Below are 22,348 nucleotides of genomic sequence, written 5' to 3'. Positions count from 1 at the left end.
TGTTTGCAATAATGCCACTACAGCCGGTACGGGCAAAATTCAGCCCTCCAGGTGTTTTGGACTTCAACTCACACAATTCCTAACAGCCTCCCGGCTTGCTATGTGTTTTCTGGGCTGTATGGCCATGTTCCAGAAGCATTCTCTCCTGACGTTTCGTCCACATCTATGGCAGGCATCCTCAAGAGATTGTGAGGTATATTGGAAACTAGGAAAGGGGGGTGGTCCAAGGTGGGAGAAAGAACTCTTGTCTGTTGGAGGCAAGTGTGAATGCTGCAATTTCAATGCTAACCTTGATTAGCATTTAAAAGCCTTGCAGCGTCAAGGCCTGGCTGATTCCTGCTTGGGGGAATCCTTTGTTGGGAGGTGTTAGCTGGCCCTGATTGTTTCATATCTGTTCGGCTGTTAGGAATTGTGGGAGTTGAATCCAAAACACTTGGAGGACCAATGTTTGCCCATGCCTGTACTACGGTGTTACTGACTGGGTTGTAGTAATATTATTATTATTTGGATTTGCATTGAATTTCTAAAAATTTGTATACTGTTTCAAATATCTTCAGAGAAACTACCCCAAAATCTTATAATCTTAAAACGTGACCTTTCTATTGTGGCAGAAAGCATCCTTTCTGCGAATGAGAGAACTGAATAGAAAAATCTTTTAACTAGCAGCTTTGACATGCAGTAAGAAACATGGAGATAATTCTTTTTTTTCCCTACTTGCCAGAAGGAGAAAAAGTAGCTCTTGAGACAGCTATATGAAAATATAGCTCATATGAATATTAGCACATTAATGTTTTTAAATCTTCTGATAAATCTTTCAATTCTGGCTCAATGGCTCAGAAAAGAATATAATAGATTCTTGTAAAATATGCAGCAGATGCAATTCCATGCAATTTTGATTATACAAGTGACATTTTAAAAGTCTAGAAGGTAATATTTAGAACCAAAGTTACCTGATTTAAACTACGGCAAGATTTTAAGTTACTCGTTGATTTCAACTGCTTTGCTAGTTTCACGGCACTATCTAAAATGCTTTTTTTCTGTGAAATTGAAACCTGGACACCGTGTACATCTGTTACATAGTAACTGGTGTTCATTACCAGCTCCGACTCTAGTTTTCTTTTCCTAATTAAAAACAAAGAAAATTAGTGCACTACCACCTATTCACAGCTTGTGATTCACTTTACAAACCATTAAATAAAATATGGACAAATGTCTGTTCCAAATTCGTCACAAAGAAAATTTCTGAAAAAAGAAACATTCAGACGCTTCAAGAGCAAAGGATGTGCTACCTATAAACACTGCACTTACTCTAGTATGTAAGCAGTAGAATTGAAACAATTTATAAAAGTTACAAGGAAAATAGAAGGAACAAGAAATACGGTTAATAGGGATATTGGAGGGCAGCTTCCTGCAACATTCTAGCTGTCATTATACACACACACACACAAAACAACAAAACTACACATCCCAGAAACACTAAACTTGGCAGCACAACCCCTCATCCATGCCTCTATGTTCATACAACAAATAGAAAAGAAAAATAAAGTCCTAATTAGAGGGAGATGAATAATTGTTTTCATCCAATTGCTGCCAGTTAAAAGGCTAAGCTCTGCCCACTTGGTCTCCTAGCAACCCACTCAGCCCAGGGGACAGGCAGAGTTAGGTCTCACTTAGGCCTATTTCCCACTGCCTATAAAATACAGATTATCAGATTTGAACTGGATTATATGGCAGGGTAGACTCAAGGCCCTTCCACACAGCTATATAACCCATTTATAATCTTATATTATCTGCTTTGAACTGGATTATCTTGACTCCACACTGCCATATAATCCACTTCAGTGTGTAGTCGGACACAACTGGACTTAATGTCAGGAGAAAACCTTTACCCTTTACCTTAACTACCATCAATTCCTCAATACTTTATTTCCCATACCACCATACTTCGCCACAGCAACACGTGGCCGGGCACAGCTAGTGTGTGTGTGTGTGTGTGTATATAAAAGTTGAAATTGTTAGGGAAGGCACCAAAGCACTAATATAAATGCTATGGCACAGTACGAGGACTATCCACAAAGTATGTTACGTTTTGGAATTAAAAATTAAGAAAGTATAGGATAAAATATTTATTATATACAGTTGAAAGCCATACTTCAATAGTACTTTTAAACATAGTCCCCATTCAAAATTAGTCACTTTTCAGAACGATTAATGAGTTTAGAAAGTTCTTACCCTCAGCAATTTCCCGCCACGTCCTGAAACTCAGCCAGCTGAAGAATGAGTGCAGGAGGGAGGAACAAGCGTTCTGAAAAGTGACTAATTTTGAATGGGGACTATGTTTAAAAGTACTATTGAAGTATGGCTTTCAACTGTATATTATAAATATTTTATCCTATACTTTAATTTTTAATTCCAAAACGTAACATACTTTGTGGATAGCCCTCGTATAATCTCCTGGCACTGGTCGGCCAGAAATTCATAAAGGAGGAACACTGCAACTCATAGGTTCAATAAGCCCTTCTATGTTTGCGTCTGCAGATATCATAAAACCAAGCATTGTGTTACTGTTAAAACCACCGTTTTGTGAACAAAATGAGCCACACAAAGTCCCGTATTTTGCAGTTATAATTTTCAGGAAAAATACTTCACAGAGCATTAATTTCAGTCATGTTACCTTGAATTTAGAGATGCAGCCAAGTGTGCAAAATTGGCATTGATAACTTCTGCAGTCCTGACTTCTTCCCACTTTGCTTCCATAATCAACTGTTGAAGAACCTTTTCCGTTTTTTGGGTTGTTTTTTTTTGAAAAAAAGGATGAACATAGCTTTATAGTTATGCATACTTCTTTGGGTGGAAGAATTAAGAGTTACAGATACTGTTTAATTACCATAATGAAAATAGCAAGAAATTACTATATCTCACTCCTTTTTCTCTGTTACATGGTGGCAACTCTACTAGGTATTTTAGATCTATTGGCATATTACTGATTCAGTTAGTTAACAACATACACAGATTCCTTTTCAACAAGATTGAATAAATATTCATGGAAAGGGTAACCCTCTGTATTCACAGTCAAACATCCATAGTTTGAGGAATACAGTGCTCCCTCGCTAATCTGCGATTTGGGTTCCGCGGATTCGCTATATCGCGGTTTTTCCCATCCGGCCAGCCCTCCCCTTCCCCCAAGGAAGCCTCACCTGACGGAGCCTTGCAGGAGAGAGAGAGAGAGAGGGGGGTGCAGGCGGGCAGAGAGGCCTCCTCGGCTCCCTTGGTCGGCCAAAGAGGAGAGGGAGGGAGGGAAGGGCACTTCCGGAGGGCCTCGTGTCAGGAAGAGGAGGGCCTTCCTTCCTTCCTTCCTTCCCGGGAGGGGAGGGAGGGAGGCCCACAGGAGGTGCATGTGCAGAGAGGAGGCTGCTGTCCTGCCTGTGGCACCCTGATTGGCGCCCCGCCCCCTCCTTGTCCCAAGAGTTCTGCTCTCTCTCTCTTTTTGTCTGTCCTGCTCTCGGAATCAAAGGTGAGTCAAGGGGCAAGCAGCTGCCCAGTCGCCTCACGAAGCCATGGAGACCCCAGACTCAGAGCAGGAGGCTCACACAGGGCTCTGGGCGAGAAACAGGCCCCAAAAGCCCACGGGAAACACTCACGAGGTGTGTCCAGGCTGCCTCAGAAACAACAAGAAATACAGTACAGTACGTTAAAAGAGGAAAAGAAGGAGGGAGGGAGGCTATATTTATTGAAATAAATAGAGTGCCGCTACTTCACGGTTTTTCACTTTTCGCGGGCAGGCCTGGAACCTAACCCCCACGAAAAGTGAGGGAGCACTGTACACACATGCCTATATTCCAAAAAGCAAATCTTGATTTTTCCATTTTATATAAAGGACACAATTTTCCTATGCCATTACATATAACGGGACTTGAGCATCCACAAATTTTGGTATCCACTGCAAATCCTGGAACCATGTAAAACATTTCAAGCAACTAAAGGATCTTGCAGCTTACCTCCTCTATAGTCTTTAAATGCTCAATGTTGTTTTTAGCTACTTCCAAACCCTTTTCCAGGTGTTCAATAATTTTGCTATCCTAATACAAAAAATATGAAATTTAGAAGAACACTGTTTTCATGCAAACAAAAAACCTCAGTGTTATATTTAAATACATTTGATCAAAAGTGTAGGCCTTCAAAACTTGTATGCATATTTATTTTTAATGGCAGATGACAAAAGTTGGAACACGTGACAAAAGATAATGGAAATGAAAGACTCATGTACTAAAGCATAATGATAACTTATACTGTAGTAAGATAGCCACAAAATGATTTAGTCATCATTTCCACCAAGTCAGAATTTTGGTATTATTTTATTTACACTTGTTTTTCATTCAGTAAATGCAAAATAGATTGTTTTCTAAAAACCCTATGTTCTAGAGGAAAAAAATACTTTCTTAATAAGAAACAGAGTTGTAACTGGTTTTTTTTTTACCTACAACTAAATGAGAGATTTAATCAAGATAAGAGAGAACTAGACAGGGATGGAGAAAATTAATTTTACTTAGAATTGTGTAAGCATGATTGTCATTTTTAAAGTCTATGAATACATTCTGAAATTAAGTCAGAAGATGAATCAATAGTTGAGTATATGATAAAATGAGCTCAACATTTTGGGTATAATTTTCAAATGGACGTTTGAAGACAACATGGACCAACCATGCAAAGTTTACACTGGATAATAATTTAAAAGAAAATATGGGCAAGAATCTCCTTTTCTTGGGGGGGGGGGGGAGAGATTTAAACACAGGATGGATGGCCATCTATCAGGGGTGCTTTGATTGTGCTTTGCCTGCATGGCAGAAGTTTGAACTAGATATAGATAGCCCATTTGGTCTCTTCATCTCTATGATTCTAAGATGATGCATAAATATCTAAAAATCAAGATCAGGGATGTCAAGAGAAGGTTTTCTTTCAAATGTGATGGACTTGTGAAACAGTTAAAAGCTATTGGTTTAGGATATATATGCTAATTCAAAACATTCTATAGGTAGATTTTATAAAGTTACCAGATATATTTGCTGGGTGTTTTAAACAAAGGACTAAATACAAATATGGGAAGCTTCTTCACATTGACATCAGCTATAATAACAGTATTTGCTCAGAACTGGAAGTGGAAGGAAACACTTATGATGGAAGAATAGATTGTTAAAAGTTGCTGAATTAGCCTATGCTGCTAAGCTAATGTGGATCTTAAAGAAGAAACCAACTGACAATTTTCTGTAAGACTGAAAATGAGTTTTTGAGCAAGAAGTAAAAACATAATAATTTGTGATTAGAGCATTAACAATCCTAGAACATTAGTTTTGCTCTGTAATGGTAGAATTATATTTATCCTTTTGTTTGCAACTATGGTGACCCAAAAGCAAGAATTTAAGCAGTGACAGATCTAGGGGAGCCATTAGATTATAAATGGTAGAATTAAATGGCAAAAAACATTTACATTTTGCAAAAATTGAATCAATATCATTGTAATTAGCTACATTCTTTTGAAATGTAATACTAAATTACATTTCTAAATGTAATTCAAAAAAAGTATTAGCACTGCAATTCTTGGTCACTAGCATCATCCCATTTCTGTGTTTAGCACAATTCTTCAAATATGTTATACTTTATCTCATTTGGCAGTTGAATTCCAAACAATATTTTTTGTTCTTCCATTTGTATTCTTCTGGACAATCCAAACAACTAAACAGAATAAGCAGGACAAGCTCCTTAAACATTCATCTCATCCATATTTGTACCATTAATACTTAGAAATAGTAGAATGTCTGAAGCAATTCTTAATCCTATAATCCTTACATAAGGTTGTTTGATATTTTTCTCTGTGGATGAGACAGAATAGTGTGTTGCATAAGAGTAAATAATGAGCCCCTATCCAATATCTGGTTCAAATTATAAGCTGTTTGTCTCAAGGCTCATATTATTAAGTTACAGCTATAAATAAATGCCTGAGAGAACCAGAAGTCTATTTGCAACTACCACACATGCTCATATATGAATCAATCTTATCAACAGGTTTTGGGGGACAACATGTTGGATTTTGATGTCATCTGTGGATAAGTTGGGGGTCATTCCAACACCTCAGGGGGGCCACACTGCCTCTGGACACTGCCATTTTCCTGCCCAGACATTCAAAAAGGCCAGAAGAAGTACAGTAGAGTCTCACTAATCCAAGCCTCGCTTATCCAAGCCTCTGGATAATCCAAGCCATTTTTGTAGTCAATGTTTTCAATATATCGTGATATTTTGGTGCTAAATTCGTAAATACAGTAATTACAACATAACATTACTGCGTATTGAACTACTTTTTCTGTCAAATTTGTTGAATAACATGAAGTTTTGGTGCTTAATTTGTAAAATCATAACCTAATTTGATGTTTGATAGGCTTTTCCTTAATCCCTCCTTATTATCCAAGTTATTCGCTTATCCAAGCTTCTGCCGGCCTGTTTAGCTTGGATAAGTGAGACTCTACTGTACCACAATGGAGTGTAGCAGACGTCAGTGCTTCTTTTAGCTTCTTCTGGACAGACTAAGCTCTTGTCTTTTGCCACTCTATGCAGAGAAGGGGATCGTTCCTTTTTTTGACACAAGTTTTTGGGGGTTGATTCTTTTTATTAAAACATCAAGCTTTATAGATTAATACCTGGAGTAAGTATGCCAAGAATGCATTGCGAATTATTACATTTCAGTAAAATCAGAATTTCATTCAAGTATTATCAGGATTCTTCATTTGATACTTATTTTGAAATACTGGATCACAGTTTTCATTGTCATAAAAAACCTGTGGCCATCCAAAAATTATATTGATTCCCATCTTCCTTGACCACACTGGCTAACCAATGTGAACCATAACTCAACAACGTTTGGAGGATCACAGGTTCCCCCCAACAGTACTTATTCTAAAAACTTCTAGAGAAGCAGAATTTTCCAACAGTATTCAAAGATAATGAAGATCAGGTCTGTTATAGGGCCCTTTTACACAGTCATATAACCCAGAATATCAAGGCAGAATAACCCACAATATATGCTTTGAACTTGAATATCTGAGTCCACACTGTCATATACCCAAGTTCAAGAGAGATAATGCGAGATTTTATTCAGCTGTATGGAAGGGGCCTTAGAGTACTAGTAACCGGAAAGATGTGATTTTTTTCACTTACCATATCTATTATAGATGTATCAAAAATCTGTTGGTCAACTGGAGTCCAGTTAGAATGCCTGTCTTGTTTACCTTTCTCTTTAAAGACTCGTTTTATTAATTTTTTTAACCTGTAAATAGAAAATTGTATTATTTTAGAAAAAATAAGCTATGCTCAAGAATAGGTTTTTTGAAAATAATAGCTGAACTTTTAAACAACAGGACTGAGATGTTTTCCTTCTTACGTACTTAAGAAAAAATATGAAATAACTCCATTCTAAGCACAAAAGAAAAATATAACCAAGCTTTTATATATTATAGCGGATTATTTTGGGAGAATAAAGGGATTATGCTATAGCAACCTGAAATGCTCTTTCCTTTCTTTTTCTTCAGCTGAAAGAACCACTAAGCATCAAATAAGGCAAACATGATATTTTTAAGTGACTCTCTCTATATAGGAACCTGCTATGTTTTAAAATCTTCAAGGGAGACCTTTTTCTTGCCCCATCAATACCACATGCATTTTTGGAGAGAACAAAGCTGTGGATTTTGCTTCCACATGAAGCTGCATTGGCTTGATTGGACTTCTGATAGCAGGGACCACATTTTGATTTAACTGGTTGTTACAGAAGGGTTTTAATGGATTAGCTTTTTATGTGTTTTAAATTGCAATTTTTTTAAAAAAATATAGATTTTAATTGTTTTTGTTAAGGTTGTAAGCTGCATTAATCCTTTGCATGGAGAAAGGTGGGATATAAATTAAATACAGTAATTAAATTAAATTCTTACTTTACAAACAGAAACTCCCTTATACTGAATGAGCAGAACACTGTGTACCCTTCACCAGATTTTAAGCTAGTAGGATATGCAGTATCCTACTAGCTTAATAAAACTCCCAAGATCCAGCAGACAGAGGGCAAAATATATGTACTGGAACCAAGCTGACGTCACCATTCTTAAAAAAAATCCATTGCTAGATATTCCTAGAAAAATGCTCTCTCTAAAATGTTTTTATTTCAAAGCAAATTTTCACATTAAAATGCTATTAATCAGTTCTGGTCCCACGAACCCCCCTTTTAGTTACGTGTTTTTAAATAGAAAAAAATGTACTTATGAATTAACAAATAATGTATAAGTGCACACTGACATGGAACATTAAAAGAAATATCAACTTTAAAATGGTAGAAGCAACAAAGTTGTGGCACAATGGTAGATGCACAAAGTTGTGGCAAGGTAGCACAAAGTGAAGAGGCAGAAGCATCATTTTCTTCATACTGTACTCATCCCAGACTCCCTTCCCCTCTTTCCCTCCCTCTCTTTATGAAGCCAAACATACCAGGAATAAAAACCACACAAAATCAACTAACCCGAAGTTCCTCAAAACAGACAGCAATCTCCCAAAGCAGACAAGAGCATGAAGCACAGAAGCTGCTCTCTTGAAGCCCTAAAGCTCTAAACTCTTGAGCTAGCACTCCCTCTGATGCTAGCTCTCAACTCAAAATGATGCTCTCATGCCAAAGCAAAACCTGGGCAGAGCAAAGGCTCTGAACTCAAAATACTCTTAAGTTGGGATGCTCTTAAGTAGAGGTTCCAATGTATAGCTGAAGCATTAGATCAGGGGTCCCCAAACTAAGGCCCGGGGGCCGGATGCGGCCCTCCAAGGTCATTTACCTGGCCCCCGCCCTCAGTTTAATAATATAATATTTTTATATCAGTTTTAATAATATAATATATTGTATATACATATAATATTGATAATAATATTGTGTTATACAATATAATACTAATAGTAATACCATATAATAATATTAATTGTATGTTATATATTACATATTATATAATAGTATAGTGGTATAGTTCAATATAGTAATATATAATGCTAATATTGTGTTATGCTAATAATATAATATATTGTATGTATATACAGCTGCTCTGAGTCCCCTTTGGGGTGAGAAGGGTGGGATATAAATGCAGTAAATAAATGCAGTAAATAAATAATTAATTTTAGACTTAGGCTCGGCCAAAGTCTGACATGACTTGAAGGCACACAACAACAACAACAATCTTAATTAACTTGACTATCTCATTGGCCAGTAGCAGGCCCATACTTTCCATTGAAATCCTAATAGGTTTATGTTGGTTAAAATTGTTTTAATTTTTAAATATTGTATTGTTCTTTCGTTGCTGTTGTTGTTGCACTACAAATAAGACATGTGCAGTATGCATAGGAATTTGTTTGTATTTTTTTTCAAATGATAATTCGGCCCCTCAACAGTCTGAAGGATTGTAGACCGGCCCTCTGCTTAAAAAGTTTGGGGACCCCTGCATTAGATGCATGTTGTTGATAATATATTTATGTAAATGTCCAAAATAGCAATTACGTGGCAAGATAAGACAAATTTTTCATGACCCCCTGTAAAGAACTCAGCAGAGGGGAATCTTTTGAAATCCCACCTCTTATACCAATTGCAGAGAAGGAGGAGTTTCTATTAATTAATTATTATATATTTTATATCCTCTCTAAGTAGCCAGTGGCTAAATCTTCCAAAAGTGGTGGCAAGAGTTGATAATCCCCTTTGTAATTTGGTGGCAGCATTATAAAACATCTATAATTTGGTGGCAGCTTTTAAATAAAAACATGTTTAATAACTGGTGGCAGCGGATATAAAATATATAATTAATAGAAACATCATCCTTCTCCACAATCGGTGTCAGAGGTTGGATTTTAAAAAAGATTTCTCCTCCTGCCTGACATCATTACACCACCACATTCAGTTAGCATAAGAAGCTTAGAGGTACAAAACCTCTGAACAAACCTGAGGGTGCTAACCATAGATACAGGTGAAATGTCAGGAATGAATGCTACCAGAACATGACCACACAGCCCAAAAAACTCACAGCAACCCAATGACTCCTGCCATGAAAGCCTTCAACAGTTTGAATATTCTATAGAGCACTTGAAGGCGTATTTGAAAAAATAATTCATGGAGGAGTTTTAAAATTGTCTTTTGTATAACAATCTCAACCATCCATCTTCTAATTTGGTGACAACACTAATAAGATCTATGCTTTTTCAACATGTAGGGGTAGCTAATGACGCAAGTTAACCTGCTGTGCCCTTTGCACATGCTCAGTAAGGTATTCTGGAGGAAGTAGTTCATATAGACCAGGGGTCCCCAAACTAAGGCCCGGGGGCCGGATGCGGCCCATCAAAGCCATTTATCCGGCCCCTACGGCAGAAGGGCAAAAGGGGGTTGGGCTAAATGACCCAAGGGGTCTCTTCTTCTCTTCCAACCTTTTATTATTATTATTATTTTATTATGTCACAGCAAACAAGATAGATATGCTGGATTTCGTATCACAAAATCACAAGTCGAACACTTCCAAGTGCAGGGTGGCCTTTTGCAGTTGGCAGATCGTTGTTATTATTATTATTAACATTGAGGCTGGGTGGTAATCTGTCAGGGGTGTTTTGCTTGTGCTTTGGTGCACAAAGGCAGAAGGGCAATCCCCTTGGACTAAATGGCCCAAGGGGTCTCTTCCAACCCTCTTTATTATTAATTAACATTGAGGCTGGGTGGCCATCTGTCAGGGGTGCTTTGCTTGTGCTTTTGGTGCACAAAGGCAGAAGGGGATTGGACTCAATAGCTCAAAGGGTCTCTTCCAACTCTTTTTTATTGTTGTTGTTGTTATTGTTATTATTGCTCGGTGGCCAACTATAGTCCAGCCCTCCAACGGTCCGAAGGATCGTGAACTGGCCCCGTTTAAAAAGTTTGGGGACCCCTGATCTAGACTGTTATACATAAGGTCACACAGCTCCAGCAAGACTAACTCAGTGGTTCTCAACCTGGGGTCCCCAGATGTTTTTGGCCTTCAACTCCTAGAAATCTTAACAGCTGGTAAACTGGCTGGGATTTCTGGGAGTTGTAGGCCAAAAACATCTGGGGACCCCAGGTTGAGAACCACTGGACTAACTAGAACTAAATTCTTTTTTCCTAGCTCATGATTGTTTACTTCAGACATATACCTAGCTGCAACTGAAGACTGAAAATCTATAGTCTAGCACTGAGATATGCCTAGCAATGCAAAAATCTATTGCCTCAAACAAATTCTAGCCTCATATGCCTCATTCCATCTTTCCAGTCATCAAAATAAATACATATTTACCCTCTTGGTTTTTCAAAACTCTTTAGTTGAGTATTTTCTTCCCAATCGAAAGTCACCTGCAGAAAACAAGGGCAGAAAAGCATGGTCAATCTTATTTCATCAAAAATCCCCGTAACCCAAGAGAAATTAATTCAATTACTTTTGAAATGTAGTCATCATGGACACTCCCTGAATTCTTAAGGTATGAGTCTGAAAAAAACAACACATCAACAAATAGACGTTAGCATACTATGGCTTTTGTTATCTAAAACAAAGTAGCATACATTAGAAAACTGGAATTCTGGTACAAGTTGAGTAACCCTGATCCAAAATACTTTGGACCAGAATACTTGTATTAGTATACCAGTACAAAATGAGATATCTTGGAGATAAACCCACACCTAAACATGTCCTTTTGTTTCATACACTGGTAGTATCTGAGTTACAGACAATATAGTAAGTTGGATTAGGCACCCTTTTAAAGTGTAAGTCCAGTTATATGTGTATAGCTATCTACAGTACAGTAGAGTCTCACTTATCCAAGGTTCTGGATTATCCAAGGCATTTCTGTAGTCAATGTTTTCAATATATCATGATATTTTGGTGCTAAATTCATAAATACAGTAATTACAACGTAACATTACTGCGTATTGAACTACTTTTTCTGTCAAATTTGTTGTATAACATGATGTTTTGGTGCTTAATTTGTAAAATCATAACATAATTTGATGTTTAATAGGCTTTTCCTTAATCCCTCCTTATTATCCAAGATATTCGCTTATCCAAGGTTCTGCTGGCACGTTTAGCTTGAATATGTGAGACTCTACTTTATCTATCTATCTTTGGATAACTTGGGGGTGGGGCTAACAGCCCTGTTGCATTTGGTTTGCTGCCTGTGCCCATTCAGAAAACTTCGGGTCACTTACTGTCCCTGTTATATTTTGAAAAATTTGGCTTGTTGTGGAAATAAAGATTCATGATAAAGCTTTGGTTGAGACACCTTTTCCCCATGATAACTCTTTCAAGAGTCAATTTCCCTTCCTAGGGATAGATTTATCTTACTTTCTGTTGTCTCACCTCCATTTTTAACTATAAGTCATATGTAAGTTGGATGTCTGTAATTTGCGGACTGCCTCATAAATATAGAGAGCCTGAAAGTAATTTTATACATATTTTCCCTAATTTTGTATACAACGTGGACCATAAAAAAAAAATCAAGTGTCATTGTCTCAGCCACTCACATGGATGACTTTGGATTTCAGAATTTTGGACACGGGGAGCTTTGCTAGACTTTGAAACATGCTTCAGTTACTCTACAGCAAATGATTGCAGGTTCTGGATTATTAAGATATTGTTAAAATGGAATATAAGTGACTATACTGTATTTACTTCCAGGACTCTCGCTTGAACCCTCTCAAGATCTCAAGGATTTCTGTCACACAAACATGTATTCTGGAACTTTCACATCTTCTATATATATAAAAGGATGAAAACATTTCAGCCTAGGACAAAACAACAAAACTACACATCCCAGAAACACTAAACTTGGCAACACAACCCCTCATCCATGCCTCTACGTTCATACAACAAAAAGAAAAGAAAAATAAAGTCCTAATTAGAGGGAAAGGAATAATTGTTTTTTATCCAATTGCTGCCAGTTACAAGGCTAAACTCTGCCCACTTGGTCTCCTAGCAACCTACTCAGCCCAGGGGACAGGCACAGTTAGGTCTCAAGCCTCTTCCACACTGCCTATAAGATACAGATTATCTGATTTTCACTGGATTATGGCAGTGTAGACTCAAGGCCCTTCCACATAGCTATATTACCCATTTATAATCTTATCTGCTTTGAACTGGATTATCCTGAGTCTACACTGCCAGATAATTCACTTCAGTGTGCATTTTATACAGCTGTGTAGAAGGGACCTCATATAATCCAGTTCTAAGCAGATAATATAAGATTAGAAATATACAGTAGAGTCTCACTTATCCAACATAAACAGGCCGGCAGAACGTTGGATAAGTGAATATGTTGGATAATAAGAAGGGATTCAGGAAAAGCCGATTAAACATCAAATTAGGTAATGATTATACAAATTAAGCACCAAACATCATGTTATACAACAAATTTGACAGAAAAAGCAGTTCAGTGCTCAGTAATGCTATGTTGTAATTACTGTATTTACAAATTTAGCACCAAAATATCACAATGAATTTAAAACATTGATTATAAAAACATTGACTACTAAAAGGCAGACTGCGTTGGATAATCCAGAACACTGGATAAGCGAACGTTGGATAAGTGAGATTCTACTGTAATATGAAATAATTACTGTGGTAATCCAGTCCAACCCAATTCTGCCATGGAGGACACAAACCAAGCACTCCTGACAGATGGCCATCCAAGATCTGCACAGTAATAATACAAATCGAATCATAGAATCAGACAGTTAGGAGAGACCCCTAAAGGCCATCCAGTCCAACCCAACTCTGCCATGGAGGACACAAACCAAGCACTCCTGACAGATGGCCATCCAAGATCTGCACAGTAATAATACAAATCGAATCATAGAATCAGACAGTTAGGAGAGACCCCTAAAGGCCATCCAGTCCAACCCAACTCTGCCATTAGACGATACAATCCAAGCACTCCCAACAGATGGCCTGCCAGCCTCTCAATAAGAATAAGAATATCACACAATCCTAAGGTTAGCAGACCCTAAGGATCATCCAGTTCAACTTCCTTACATCATGCAGGAGGACACAATCCAACCACTCCTGACAGATGGCCATCCAATATCTGCACAATAATAATACACATTAAATCATAGCATCAGACAGTTAGGAGACACCCCTAAAGGCCATCCAGTCCAACCCAATTCTGCCATGCAGGACACAATCCAAGCACTCCCAACAGATGGCCACCCAGCCTCTCAATACTAATACTAATAATAACATTATCATACAATCCTAAGGTTTGGAGTGACCCCTAAGGATCATCCAGATCAACCTCCTTCTACCATGCAGGAGGACACAATCCAAGCACTCCTGACAGATGGCCATCCAGCCTCTACATAATAATGATGATGAAGATAATAATAATAATAATAATAATAATAAAAGCATAGAATCCAAGAGTTTGCAGAGACCCCTAAGGGCCATCCAGCCCAACCCTTTCTACTATGCAGCAGGACACAATCCAAACATTCACAACACACGAACAAACGAAAAAAATACTATATAATTCTACACAGGGACATACACCCCCTCTACCCTCACCACTTTCACAGTACACAAACAACCAAATGCATACTAAACATAAAGACAACCATACAACAGACATTCAATACCACCACTACCTCAACAATTTCTCACCAACACCACCAGACAATGCCACAGCAACGCGTGGCCGGGCACAGATAGTAGTAGTAGTATAAATTTGTTTAAAATATTTTTGTCAGATCTGGTGAAATTGATTGAATCCACCAAAGTTTATACTATACATTTCTTTTTCTCAATTAAGCTCAAAAAGATTACTTTGTCATGTTTTGCAATTTTTATTATTTGTGAAACTAGTTGCCACTGGAGACCACAGCCTTACTTTTGAGCAATAATGTTTAGGATCCAACTGCTCTAAACGGTTCCGGCCCAGCTTATCTGTCCAAACGTGTCCCCCGCTACGACCCACCTCGAAGCTTAAGATTGTCATGTGAGGCCCTGCTCACGGTCCTGTCAGCCTCACAGGTGCAGCTGGCGGGGATGAAAGACAGGGCCTTTTCAGTAGTGGCTCCCCGCCTATGGAACGCCCTCCCCATTGAAGTCAGGCAGGCTCCCTCCCTCCTGTCTTTCCGAAAGAGAACAAAGACATGGTTATGGGACCAGGCATTTGAGCGTGAGAAGCAGCAAAAATGAGATATGAATATATGATCTACTGACAGACCCACCTGGACATGGAAAGTGCCTTAAATATTTATTTAAATGTATAATTATGTATATTTTAATGTATATTCTTAATTTTATTGCAATTTTTAATCTCGATGGATTTTTAAATTTGATGAAAACTGTTTTTTGATGTGTATGTTTATATTGTAAGCTGCCTCGAGTCCCCTGATGGTTGAGAAGGGCGGGGTAGAAGTGATGTAATAATAAATAAATAAAATGTATAGAAGAATATTCTAACAAATGATAGTGATAAGTTATCCCTCTGAAATAAAAATTTAGGTATCCTAACAGGTAAGTTTAAATAGAAAGAACACATTTACAATTATAAGAGAGGGAGAGAAAACAGCACCATGTAAAACCTGTTCTTTCCAAACTCTTAAGGGATTTCTCCATAAATCCAACAATTAGCTTCAGGTAAAATAGGTTCCTTGTATTCAAAGTGATTATCTATAATTCAGTATTGAATTCAATGGGCGTGTCTAGTTGGGACTAATAACATTTAGGCTGATTTTTGCACGCACCAAAAAAGCCCCCAAGAGCCCAGGAAGAATCATATAGAAATAATAACACTGTAATGCAACGGTGGTCCATGCAGTCATGCCAGCTACATGACCTTGGAGGTGTCTACGGACAACGCTGGCTCTTTGCCCTAGAAATGGAGATGAGCACCAACCCCCAGAGTTGGACACGACTAGACTTAATGTCAGGGGAAAACCTTTACCTTAATGAAATAATGCTAATATATTATATATAACATCAATAATGTTGTAATATATTATATATTCTACAACTTATAATATACTACAATATACAGTAGAATCTAGTTTATACAACCTTTGTTCAACATTCTGTATTATCTAATGCAATCTTCCTCCCACCCGGATCCACAGCTGTTTGTCTAGGCAGGCAAGGATTACAGATTTTTAAAAATCTTCACAGGGCTGAACTTTTTATGGATTTAATTTCTGACAATGTTGTTACTGTAAGATCATTTTATGCAATTCTATCTTTATTTGTAGTCACGTTTTTAATGTTTTCAATACATTGCGATGTTTAATAGACTTTTCCTTAATCCCTCCTTATTATCCAACATTTACGCTTATCCAACGTTCTGCCAGCCTGTTTATGTTGGATAAGCGAGACTCTACCTTATTATATTGTTGTGATGGAGTCTTCGAGTAGAGCTACTACTAGTTGTGTTAGGAGAGGCAGGAAAACTACTCATGAGCAAGACTCCGATGAGGAGCAACAAAGGAAGAGAATCCGGGAAATACTTTTAGAACCCACTGATGATGATTCCTTTGAGGGTTTTGAAGGAGATTATGGGGCTGGGAGTCAGGAGGATGGGATATCGGACTCTGGGAGTGAAGACATGGATTGGACTAGGATTCAAGAGATCCAGGATATTTGTGAGGAACCCATAAGCAGTAGTACGTTTGAGGGATGGCACAGCGAAGATACAGCTGGATCCTGGGGAGTTATGGGTTTGATGGGGCATTGGGCGACTCCAGCTCCGAAGAGGATTTGTGGCAACAAGGTTCAGTTGTGGATAGGGCATTAGCTGGCTCAAGTTCTGAGGAGGACTTGTAAATAAAAGTAAGTTTGTTGCTAATGTAACCTTGCAATTGGAAAGGTGTTTGTTGGCCGCTTTCGGGATCTCCGTTTCAGAAGATGTGTTTGGAAAACTGCTTTGGGACGTGTTAACCTGGGTTTTTACTTGCAACGGGGTTGGCATTGTGTGGGTTTGCGCTGAATCGTCCTGTGTTGGTTTTATGCATTAGCTGCCGGCTTGCCTCCGTCACTTTGGCTCTTTGTGTTGACCTTGGACTGAAATTTGGTGATCGAGACTTCTCCCTAACGACGTGGACTGGATCTTGGGGCTTGTGACGATTCCCTAACGACGCGGATCGGAACTCGGTGCCTGTGACTTCTACCTAACGATGCGGACCGGACGTGACGGCTGTGACTTCTCCTTTACAACGCGGTTTGGCTTCACGGTGACGTTCTGGGGCACGATGGGCACGCTGGTCGCTGTGAGTTGTTGCTGATTGCTTTCTTCCATTTGCTAAGCTCCAACGAGTAGGTGGAGCGAGTTTCCAGTCCTTTCGGAATAGTTTGTTTTAATCCAGATTATTTCCCAGGATAATCCGGATTATATCCCGAGTTCGGGTTTTTTGAGTTCTTTTTGGACATTGTTATTTCACACTAAAGAGAAAGTGTTTTGAGCCCTTCTTGGTTGTTTTCTAGGCTCTTCTGTGTTGTTTCGCAATAAACTGAGTTAATTACATTGGCTGGCATTTGACTCGTAACATATATAATACAAATATATATGCTAAAGAAACCTAGCTTGGATCCCATGACCCTTTCCAACTATCGTCCTGTCTCCAACCTCCCATTCTTGGGTAAGATGATAGAGCGGGCTGTACTGGGACAATTGCAACAATTTCTGGATGATACAGCCGGCCTGGACCCTTTCCAGTCAGGCTTCCGCCCTGGCCATGGGACGGAGACAGTCCTGGGTTGCCATTACAGATGAACTTCGTCACCAGTCTGATAGCGGCGGATCAGCGCTACTGGTACTTCTCGACCTTACCTCAGCATTTGACACCGTTGACTACGATCTAATGATTCACCGTCTCGCTATGTCCGGAGTTCGCCGTCAGGCCCTCAATTGGTTCAACTCATTTCTGCGAAACCGGAGCCAATGCGTGGAGTATATGGATCAAGTTTCTGACAGATCTCCCCTCCTATGTGGGGTACCCCAAGGTGCAATTCTCTCCCCTCTTCTCTTCAACATCTATGTTAGACCCCTTGCTAGTTTGGTTCGGAGTTTCGGCCTAGACTGCTATCAATATGCGAACGACACCCAACTCCTTCTGTGCTTGGAGCCTGGAGCAACGTCAATACCAGACAATTTCACCTGATGACTGGAGGCTCTGTCGAACTGGCTACGTGCTAGTAGACTTAAGGTGAACCCGGCGAAGACTGAGATTCTCTGGCATGGCTGCTCGACTGGTCTGACCCACTTGCTACCCACCTTCGATGGTGCTGCCCTATCTCCTTCGCCTACCGTTAAGAGCCTGGGTGTCGTTTTAGATTCGCAGCTGACAATGGAAGCTCAAGTCGCTGCTGCCAGCAAACAGGTCTTTTTCCACCTACGACAAGCGAGGCAACTGGCACCCTATCTATTTGATGAGGCGCTGGCAACAGTCATCCATGCCACGGTCACGTCTAGGCTGGACTATTGCAACGCCCTGTATGTTGGCCTTCCGATGTCCACGACCCGAAAGCTCCGTATTGTTCAGAATGCGGCAGCCAGGCTACTCACAAGAACACCCATGAAATGCCACATAACACCAGTGCTGCAGCATCAGCACTGGCTTCCAACTGATTACCGTGGTCTATATAAGATGCTACTTCTGACCTTTGAAACTCTTTATGGCCAGGGCCCATCATACCTTAGGGACCGTCTCTCCTTCTCCCATCATCGGAGGTTGCAACGACCATCCCAACGGGACTTACTTTATGTACCGGGTCCTAGAGAAGTGCACTTGGAAAGGACCAGATGCAGAGCTTTTTCTATTTCTGCCCCTGCCTTATGGAATGCCTTGCCGCCCTATATGAGAGCCATGCGTGAGTTGGGGCCTTTTACCCTAGCACTCAAGATCTGGTTCTTTACTAGAGCTTTTAATTTATGTTAATTTTATCAATATTTGTATGTATATATTTTTATCCTTTACAATTTTATCTTGTAAATTGCCTAGAGCATCGTGGATGGAGGGCGATTAATAATTAAATGATGATGATGATGAAATAGTATAATATATTGGTAGTGTATTATATACATTGTGGTATATTATAGTACAATATAGTAATATATACATAATAATTTAATAATTGTTTATTACATAGTACATATAATATTACTAATAATGCAGTGTAGTGATATAATTCAATATAACAATATATAATACTAATGTTGTGCTATGATAATATTATATATACATGTAATAATAATGGAGAGGAGGATTAGTAAATCTCTAAACATGTTATTTTTTTTACTCTTTGTAATATGTTTTAATTGTTGTACTTTGTATTGTTTTCAGGCCTTTCTCCCGTGTTAGCCGCCCCGAGTCCCAGCCAGGAGATGGTGGCAGGATAGAAAAATAAAGTTACTTACAGGCCCTCACCTAGATACTAGAAACTTACTTCAGCTCACTGGATGCCGTAAACCACTTCATGTTTTAATGCCTTTTAGCTTAACTTAGAATAATAATAACAACTTTATTTTTGTACCCTGCCTCCATCTCCCTGAAGAGATCTGAGACGGCTAACATGTGGACAAGCCCAGGTAATTACAATAGAACAAAATAAAATACATACATAACACACATCATCAGCAGCAAGGTAAAAACACAATTATACACAGCGACATGATAAAACAATAGCATAATAAAACATAGTTTAAAGGCAAAACATAGAACAGGAATTAACCAAGAGATAAGATTTTATCATGTGGTTAAATGTGCGTGATATATTATGTTTACCTATGCTTTAGTTTGTTATTTTTTGGTTAGTTTGATGTAATCTTAGGTTGTCTTATTATATCTGATCTTACTTAATATTTGTTTTTTTTTTGCATTGAATATTTGCCAATTTGTTATATTGTTGGAAGCTGTCCTAAGTCTCCTCGGGGAGATAGGGCGGGTTATAAAAAGGTATTACAATTATTATGTAATACAACATAATACTACTAATAATATATTATAATATATTAAATACAATACAAAATAGTAAAATATAATACTGTTCTATTATTGTATATTTGAAGTTGTAATGTTTTTAATTGTGAGCCATTTTGAGTCTCCATATGGAGATAAAGAGGGATATACATAAATAAATAAAATGTTGCAAAAATTGGGCTGCCAGTGACCATCCTTTATCTGGATATCTGAAATTTTCCAAAATCCACCACATGGGGGTGGAGAAACTTATTTATTTGCAGTATCTATATCTCGCCCTTCTCACCCTGAAGGGAACTCAGGGCGGATCACAATGTACAGATACATGGCAAACATTCAATGCCACTAGACATGCGACATATAGATAGATACAGAAGCAATTTAACATTTTCCAGCTTCTGGCTTCATGAGGATATGCTTGATTCCGGCCACAGGGGAAGCCGCCGCTTTGTCGTCCACTTGTGACATCAAGTCTTTGATGTAGTACTTCCTCATTTCTTTCCGCACACTACTGGAAGTTTTTATGGTGTTGTGGATTAGTTAAATTAGCCTCTCAGCATAAAGCATTACCTAATTTTCTACTTGACAGATGCAACTGTATTTCAAGCTGCTTGGGTCAACAGCGAGCTAGGCTATTAAATGGTCGGGAGCTCAATCTGACCTGGGCTTTAATTCCATGACCTCTTGGTCAGTAGTGATTTATTGCAGCTGGCTATTAATCAGCTGCGCCAAAGCCTGGCCCAATACCTTTACTTCTAGGTGGTTTCACACACACATTTCTTAAAGTTAAATACTGATTTTTCAAAAGATGGACCAGGGTATTCTTAAGGCCTTTGGTTTGTTTTCTTAAAATGCATTTTATTCTTGTAAAAGTGGATTTTTTTATTGTTTTGATACCAGAAATAGTTCAATTCTGGGCTGCTGTGATTTTTCTGGGCTGTATGGCCATGTTCCAGAAGCATTCTTTCTTGACGCTTCGCTTACATCTATGGCACGCATCCTCAGAGGTTGTGAGATCTGTTGGAAACTAGTCAAGTGGTGTTTGTTTATCTGTGGAATGACCAGGTGGGGGAAAGAACTCATCTGTTTGAGGCAGGTGTGAATGTTTCAACTGGCCACCCTGAGTAGCACTGAATGGCCTTTCACCTTCAAAACCTGGCTGCTTCCTGCCTGGGGGAATTCTTTGTTGGGTGTTAGCAGGCCCTGAATGATTCATGTCTGGAATTCCTCTGTCTTCTGAATGTTGCTCTTCATTGTCCTGATTTTATATTTAATACTGGTAGCCAGATTTTGTTCATTTTCATGTTTTCTTCCTTTCTGTTGAACTTCTCCATATGCTTGTGGATTTCAATGGCTTCTGTCTAGTCCAGGGGTCCCCAAACTTTTTAAGCAGAGGGCCGGTCCACAATCCTTCAGACTGTTGAGGGGCCAAATTATCATTTGAAAAAAAAAATACAAACAAATTCCTATGTATACTGCACATGTCTTATTTGTAGTGCAACAACAACAATGACAAAAGAACAATACAATATTTAAAAATGAAAACAATTTTAACCAACATAAACCTGTTAGGATTTCAATGGAAAGTGTGGGCCTGCTACTGGCCAATGAGATAGTCAAGTGAATTAGGATTGTTGTTGTTGTTGTTGTGTGCCTTCAAGTCATGTCAGAGTTTGGCCGAGCCTAAGTCTAAAATTAATTATTTATTTGCTGCATTTATTTACTACATTTATATTCCACCCTTCTCACCCCGAAGGGGACTCAGAGCAGCTTCATGTACATACAATATATTATATTATTAGCATAACACAATATTAGCATTATATATTACTATATTGAACTATACCACTATACTATTATATAATATGTAATATATATATATATATAAAACATATAATTAATATTATTATATGGTATTACGGTTAGTATTATATTGTATAACATAAGATTATTATCAATATTATATGTATATACAATATATTATATTATTAAAACTGATATAAAAATATATTATAAAACTGAGGGCGGGGGCCAGGTAAATGACCTTGGAGGGCCGCATCCGGCCCCCGGGCCTTAGTTTGGGGACCCCTGGTCTAGTCTGACATGGTGGTTGTTAAAGTGGTCCAGCATTTCTCTGTTCTCAAATAATATGCTGTGTCCAGCTTGCTTCATCAAGTGCTCTGCTATGGCCGACTTCTCTGGTTGGATTAGATATATAAACCCCACTTGACTGGTTTCCAATATACCTCATAGCCTGAGGGTGCCTGCCATAGATGCAGGCAAAACATCAGGAAAGAATGTCCTCATTGCTGAAGAACATGCGGGTCAAGAGTA

General features: G+C 38.5%; 1 protein-coding gene across 4 annotated transcripts in view; it reads right to left on the bottom strand.

Annotated features, from left to right (window-relative positions):
- Window positions 1-22,348, bottom strand: part of rnf17 (ring finger protein 17) — an 82,518-nt gene that overhangs the window by 58,285 nt on the left and 1,885 nt on the right. For 3 of the 4 annotated variants that reach the window (XM_062974616.1, XM_008107968.3, XM_008107969.3), the window contains exons 2-7: window positions 11,491-11,540; window positions 11,352-11,407; window positions 7,207-7,315; window positions 3,999-4,079; window positions 2,675-2,775; window positions 951-1,122 (exon numbers count right to left, since the gene is read on the bottom strand). In XM_062974616.1, the coding sequence (XP_062830686.1) occupies window positions 951-1,122; window positions 2,675-2,775; window positions 3,999-4,079; window positions 7,207-7,315; window positions 11,352-11,407; window positions 11,491-11,540 (569 nt within the window). The remainder of the gene's footprint in view (window positions 1-950; window positions 1,123-2,674; window positions 2,776-3,998; window positions 4,080-7,206; window positions 7,316-11,351; window positions 11,408-11,490; window positions 11,541-22,348) is intronic. The other variant, XM_062974618.1, reaches the window with a different exon arrangement.

This window comes from Anolis carolinensis, chromosome 3 (assembly GCF_035594765.1).
Source record: "Anolis carolinensis isolate JA03-04 chromosome 3, rAnoCar3.1.pri, whole genome shotgun sequence".
Lineage (NCBI taxonomy): Eukaryota > Metazoa > Chordata > Lepidosauria > Squamata > Dactyloidae > Anolis > Anolis carolinensis.
The sequence above is the reverse complement of the archived record's forward strand: the minus strand, read 5'-3'. Positions and strand labels throughout refer to the sequence as shown.